General features: G+C 47.3%; 1 protein-coding gene across 1 annotated transcript in view; it reads left to right on the top strand.

Moving 5' to 3' along the window:
* Positions 1–5,976: 5,976 nt before the first annotated feature.
* LOC122263584 (prolyl 4-hydroxylase subunit alpha-2) overlaps positions 5,977–7,123 on the top strand; it is a gene marked incomplete at its 5' end in the record, with an annotated part of 6,770 nt that continues 5,623 nt past the window's right edge. The window contains 3 exon segments of the mRNA XM_086535815.1: positions 5,977–6,164; positions 6,466–6,603; positions 6,942–7,115. Of these exon segments, the coding sequence (XP_086391941.1) occupies positions 5,977–6,164; positions 6,466–6,603; positions 6,942–7,115 (500 nt within the window).

The following is a 7,123-nucleotide window of genomic DNA, read 5'->3' as shown; positions in this document are numbered from 1 at the left end:
GTATACACAGACTTTTCCGTAGGCCTAAATCCCTCCAGCAACGGTTTTGTTAGTGTGACCCCAGCCACGACCCCCTCCCCTACTAGCCACCAACCCACTCCCCAACTCCTCAGGACCCGCGCTTAATAGCGGGTCTCATATAATCACACAGCTATGGAGGCTGGATACCCGACCCGTCCCGTTTCTGTACCCACTAATGGTAGAGTCTGGTGCCCTATATTGCATTCGAAGTCCCTCTGTGTCTCCTTGCGCCCTGGTGCGTCCTCCTGTTGAGGAAGTCGCTGAGTGAGGGAGGCAGGTGGCGGAAGAAAGTTTTGTTGGCCCTTACGTACGCGCGCGTGCATGTGTGTGTGTGCCTATTTGTACACCACCATTACTTATTTACTCTCGCTATTTCGTTTCTCTTCATGGTGTACATGCGCAAATAACTCTCACTGGCACTCGCCCGATCAATAAGCCTTTGGTTTAAATAAGAAATCGTGCATTGTTATATCTTGCGCAATACATACGTCTGGAGATCTGCACCGGTTAACGACCCAAATAAGGTCGAAATTTAGTCTCAACTCAACACAAAGCGGTTTCTGTAGACTGTGTGTCTTGTCTATGTGCCCAACGCATTTCAGTCTAGGGATGAAAATACACGTAACATCTTGTTAGACAATATATAACCTTCATGACAAATAGTAAAGGGAGGTTTAGGGAGAGAGAAAAGTGAGAAGGGGGACGAATATATCTGATATCATCTTGATTTAGCAACCGTATCGGCCAATGAGAAGTGTGCTTATGTATGCATGTATGTGTGCGTGCGTGCTTGCGTGCGTGCATGAGTGCGTATGTGTGTGTATGAACTATGTGTTCATACCGCTACTTATTCTTGCGTGTGTATTTTTTTAAAAGTTGTTTACATCAGTGACGCCCGCGGGGGAATACGGGTTACCTGGGGCGTGGTGGAGGAGAAATAGACACAAGGACTGGATAAAAGGAAGGAGGGGAGTAGCGCGTAGGGGAGTGGGAGGTGAAGGGGTAGAGGGTGGGAGGTGGAGGGGAACGGGGAGGGGGAGGAGAAGGGGGAACCTGCGGTTGCCTCCCGTCCTCCCTTGACGAAATCGAGCGAAAGTGAAGCGAAGGGATTCATGATTTTTAATGGGATGAGATTCTTCTTTATTATATTTTCTCTTTTTCTTTTTGCTTCTCTCTTTCCTTTCCCTTCACCCTTAGTATTATTTTCTTAATCTTCCCTTTTCTTTTCTCTTTTTTCGCTTACCATCTTTTTACTTCATTTTCATTTTCATTTTCTTCAGGGAGAGAGAGAGGGAGTGATAAAGAGACATAAAGAGACATAAAGAGACATAAAGAGACTTAGAGAGGGAGAGGGAGAGGGAGAGAGAGAGAGACAGAGAGAGAGAGCGAGAGAGAGGGAGAGGGAGAGGGAGAGGGAGAGGGAGAGGGAGAGGGAGAGGGAGAGGAAGGGAGAGAGTGAGAGTGTGAAAAAAGAGAGAGGAAGGGAGGGAGGGGTAAGTAGAGAGAGAGAGAGAGAGAGAGAGAGAGAGAGAGAGAGAGAGAGAGAGAGAGAGAGAGAGAGAGGGAGAGGGAGAGGGAGAGAGAGAGTGTGAAAAAAGAGAGAGGAAGGGAGGGAGGGGTAAGTAGAGAGAGAGAGAGAGAGAGATGCGTAGAGATGAAGATTGAGAGAGGGAGAGAGAGAGAGAGAAGAGAGAGAGAGGGGAGGAGGGAGAGGATCGGGGGGAGGGTAGAGAGGGAGAGGGGGGGAGTGGAGGTGAGAAGGGGAGAGTGATTAGGTGTGTGGGAGAGAGGCGAGAGGTGAGAGGGACGATGTGGAGGAGGAAGGTGACGAGGTGAGAGTGTGAAAAAAAGGAGAGAGGAAGGGGAGGGAAGGCGGGGTAAGTAGCGAAGAGAGCAGGAGAGAGTGTGGGAGATGAGATTTGAGAGGAAGAGAGAGAGAGGGAGAGATGGTAGAGAGGAGGGAGAGAGAGAGAGAGGAGGTGAGGAGAGAGAGGGGTGGGTGGGTAGGAGAGTAAGTACGTAGAGAGGGAGAGGGAGAGGGGGGGTGAGTGGGAGGGTGGAGGGAGGGGTTAGAGAGAAGAGTGTGAGGATGAGACGAGGAGAGCGAGATAGATAGAGGAGTAGAGAGGGAGAGAGAGAGAGAGAGAGAGAGAGAGAGAGTGGAGAGAGGAAGAGGAGAGGGAAGGGAGAGGGAGGGAGAGGGGTTAGAGGGAGAGTGGGCGGGAGGAAGTGAGGGGTTGTGAGCGGTGAGAGGCGAGAGAGAGAGAGAATGAGTAGAGGGAAGAGAGAGAGAGGGAGTGGAGATGAGAGCGAGAGAGTGAGAGAGAGAGAGAGAGAGGGAGAGAGGGGGAGGGGTAAGTAGAGAGAGAGAGGGAGAGGGAGAGAGAGAGCGGGAGGGAGGGAGGGGGGGGGAGTGGTAGAGGAGAGAGAGAGAGAGACGCTGAGAGAGGAGAGAGAGAGAGAGATGACTGAGAGAGAGAAGAGGAGAAGAGAGAGAGGGAGAAGAGGGAGAGGTGAGAGGGAGGGAGAGAGGGAGAGGGAGAGTGGTGGAGTGAAGGGGAGGGAGGGAGGGAGAGGGCGGGGGAGGGGGAATGAGGGGGGAGGGGGTGAGAGGAGAGGTGGGGGAGGGGGTTAGAGGAGGGGAAGTTGAGGAAAGAGAAAGAGAGAGAGAGAGAGAAAGGAAGGGAAGGGGAGAGAGAGTAGACGGACAACATAACAGCAATTTCCATAACCTTATAATGAATAACTGCCCCTCCCTTACCGCACTTGTCTCGGTGACACATCACTCTCTCTTTTTTATTCGCTCGTGATCTCTCTTTATCCTTCCATCGTTTCTTACTCTCTCCCTTTCCCTCCCTCCTTTTTTATTCGTTGCATCCTTGTAGGTACGTGCAGGACTTCCAACGCCTCAGGAGGATAGAGGAAGTGGAGGGAGGGCACAGGCCGGCTTGACGATGGTTGGGAGCAGGTGATCACCTCCTGTGGACGCCTACGCCTGGCTGTTGAAGCGGCCTCTGACAGGTTGGAGTGGGATACCGCGCATATGGAAGACGCGATAGCTTCCCATGCTAACTACACGCAAGGTAAGTGAGGGAATAACTAAGAATCAAAAGATAAATGAATAATAACACGTCGATAAAGAGAATAAATGACATCAGTTTATCTGAAGGTGAGAGAGAACAACAGTAAACAGTGTAAACAATATGAGTTTATTTATAACAGTGTAGAAGTTCATTGGACGTTGGGAAACAAAGGGAGGAATATAACTTTTTGAATTTCTGAATTTCTTTCTCAGGTCCGACTTTCTCTGCCTCTCTCTGGCAGAAGTATGATTATATTCTGTTTCCTCCTTGTGTAACAGGGGGCCATGGTGTGGTAGGAGCGCATGAGGAGAATGGCTGTGAAGAGAGTGAGGGGGAGGGGAGGGAGGGAGAGAGATCTTGCGGTTGGGTTGGGAAGGGAAAAAATATAATGTGTGCAAATAGGTGTGCGCGATAGATGGATAGATAGATAGATAGATAGATAGAAATTTATATATATATATATATATATATATATATATATCTTATCAATATATAGTAGTTATATAAGTTATATATATATATATCAGTTGTGTTGTGTGTCGGCTGGTGGGTGTGGTGTGTGTGTGTGTGTGTGTGTGTGTGTGTGTGTATGTGTGTGTGTTTGTATTTATGCTGAGAGGGAGAGGTAGAGGGGGAGAGAGAGAGAGAAATTTAAAAAGTAAAGAAATTGGCAAAAGAGATTTGAGAAAAGTCATGAAATTATGGTCTATGCATGATAGAATGAGCACAGTTGAAAATTGCCCCTTAATCATCCTAATTTGAACATATAGATTTAAAGAACTAAGATTTCCAAATAGTGCTATTACATAAATCAAATTTCAGAATACATTCCATTCCCTGATAGGAAAATCGCTCAGAATATGGATACTCGGCTGGCTTTTACACATGCAAAAGTGCCGTCTCTTAATGAACATGACCTCCTCTTCGGCGTCTAGAATCAAAACACTTTCAGCTCCTCTGGTGCCCTGAGGGCAGGATTTGCAACAGTCTCGAGACTTAATCCGATTGCAAACTTCCATACTGGACGTCACACCTACTGAACTACTTACCATTCATTTTCGTTCAGATTAACGTGTGCTTCACTGATTGTTTTTGTCAGTACACTATCAAAAAGTAATAAAATGTTTAAGATGTAAACATTCTTAGCGATGCTGTAATTAAAAAAGAAAGATGGAGATACAAAAAAAATAATAATAAAAAATAAAAAACAAAACTGTTCGTCCTAAAATAGAAGCGAAATTACACAATAGCGTCTGTTAGAAGGGCGTGCAAAGGAGATCATGAAAGTATGTTGACATAACATCCGCAAACGAGGTTTAAGATGGCGACACAGGTAAGGGAAATTGACAATAAGAATAAGAAAATCACAAAGTAAAAATATAAATAAAGAAGCATCACAGGATGAATGTACACACACCTAAAGGACGTACACATACACACGTACACGAAAAGCGTACCATATGACATAGAGACAAAGAGAGATTGAAGATGCACACGGCAAAGGTAGTGGAAAGGCAAAGGAAAGGGAATGTAAAGAGAAGGTGAGAGTAGAAGACTTGTCAGATAATTAATGTAAAGTCTTCATCATCTGTAAACCACATTAACTCTCTCTCTCTCCTGGTTAATGAGAGAATCATGTCGCATTTAGTTTATCTTAGTTCGCATTAGATTTTGATGTATTTTTTGTCTGTGGCTGTTACTCCCTCTCTCTCTCTCTCTCTCTCTCTCTCTCTCTCTCTCTCTCTCTCTCTCTCTCTCTCTCTCTCTCTCTCTCCTCTTCTCTCCTCCTCTCTCGCTCTTTTTCTTATCTCTCCCTCCTCTCTCTTTCTCTCCTCTCTCTGCCTCTCATCTCTCTCTCCTCTCTCTCGTTCTCATTCCCAAAAATCTCCTCTCTCTCCTCATATACTCTCCAGAATTCTCTCCTCTCTCCGCCCCCTCATCGTCTCTCCTCTCTCCTCTCTCTCTCTCCTCTTTCTCCCACCCTCTCTCTCTTTCCTCTACTTTATCTTCTCTCTTTCTTCTTACATCTCTCTCTCTCTCTCTCTCTTCTCTTTTCCTCTCCCCCTCTCTATCCCTCTCTTCTTACTACCCCTATCCATTCCTAGTTTCTCACCTCTTGTCTTACCTTGGCGCCGTTATCCATTGCTCTCTTCTTTATCACATCACTCTGCCTGTCCCTTCTTGTGTTTTCCCTCGCTTTCTTTCCATTACCTCCATTTATCCCTATCCTCTTTCTCCCTCTTTCCCACTCTTTTTTCCTCTCTTTCCATTTCCCTCCCTTTCCCTCCCTCTCTTCTTCCTGCTTATTCTCACTCTCCCCTGTTTCCGAAAAAACCCATCCTCTCTCTCCATTTGGGTCCGCAGATTTCTTTTCTAGAGTTTGGTCCATCCGCGTATCAAGTGGCGTTTTTCTCCAGTGAGCGGACGTCTTTTCACCTGGTTCATAGGGTAGACCTACACGGCGCCGACGCGGGTGGCTCTCGTGATGGTGCTGCAGGACAACACGTAGACCGCCTGATAAAACATAGACCTCGCTCTCCTCAGGGTCACACATTGCGCCCGATGAGCCCAAGCAAGTCCGCGTACCATGAATCATTTACTGTGGTAGAGTGAAGGGAGAAGGACTAAGTGACTTGATTTTGTTCATTTTTTCTCTTTTGTTCAAAGTGATTTTAATGCATGTGAGGGTAGATGTAACTGTGGTACTGATGATGGGGGACATAAGAGCTGCCACTGACTATGCGGGAGGGAAAAGCTATTATGGATTATGATGGAAAGAAAATCGTTTTAGGAGTCAATGCTGCCGCTCTCAGGTAGCATAACGTTCCCCTCGTTTGTACTTATATACATTCGTTTCTCCTCCTTGCGAAAGAGCTTCAGAGTTCGAAGCCCTTGAATGCCCGCGACTGCCTGTTCCTAGGCAAGCATGCCTTCAACAAGGGCTACTACGACAAAGCCATCGAGTGGTTTGAGGCCGCCCTTGAGAGGTCAGGTAGTGAGGAGGTCCTGACGGCGCCCAGGGATGAGATCGAGCCTTTCTTGCAGGCAGCCATTAAGGTGGTACGTACGTCACTTGATCTTTATAGAAACGATACTTCTCTGACTATAATGAAACTAGGAATATCAATTAAAATCACATAGAAAAACGATGGCTGACGACAGCATTACCACATTCACGGTAGACACCCAGTGACTGTGCTATGAAAATACACATTTTAACCCGTTTCCTCCCTTTATTTAATTTTCTTATCCTCCTTCAACAACCTTTGCACTCAAGTCAGGGGCACGAACGACGTCCTGGAGATTGCGAGGTCGCCAGCGGGGTACATGACTGGCAGTGATCCGAAAGCCTTTTGACCAGTCGACAATGACCCGCGCCAAGCAAAAACAGCAGTACCTCGACGCAAGGCCTGTCTTCGTCCCCAAGTTGTACCAACAGCAGAGTGACGAGGAGGAAGAGGAACACTATAACAGGCTGTGTCGCGGAGAGAGACTTAGGGTAAGGGAGAAGCGAAGAGAGGGGGAGAAGAGAGAGGGGGAGATAAGGGGAAGGAAGGAGAGGGAGGGCGGAGAAAGGGCAGGGAGGAAGGGAAAGAGTGGGAAATAACATGAGAGAGAGAGAGAGAGAGTGAGATTATCGGATAGGTAGATAGATGGTTTCATCTATTTATTTACAAACAGATAGGGAAATGGACAACCAAGCTAACAAACAGACAAGTTGATAGACAGGCAAACAGACAGACTGAAAGGCACCCAAGCAAGAAGACAGACCTCGACCCAAAAAGAACTTCCTAAGCGCAAATGACACAGCATCATCCAACCCCCGCTCCTCCTCAGACCCCCGAGATGGAGTCGAGGCTGAGCTGCCGTCACGTGACCGCCGGAGCTCACTACCTGAGGCTGATGCCACTTCGCCTGGAGGAAATGTCGCTCGATCCTTACATCGTCGTGTTCCGCGATTTCCTCACCGGGGCCCAGACCGAAGCCATCAAAAGCATCGCCAAACCGAGGGTGAGCTT

The sequence above is a fragment of the Penaeus japonicus genome, unplaced genomic scaffold (assembly GCF_977035675.1).
Source record: "Penaeus japonicus unplaced genomic scaffold, GWHDUDI00000001_assembly GWHDUDI00000004, whole genome shotgun sequence".
In the NCBI taxonomy this organism is placed as follows: Eukaryota; Metazoa; Arthropoda; class Malacostraca; order Decapoda; family Penaeidae; genus Penaeus; species Penaeus japonicus.
Note: the sequence above shows the minus strand (reverse complement) of the source record. Positions and strands in the feature narration are given on the sequence as shown.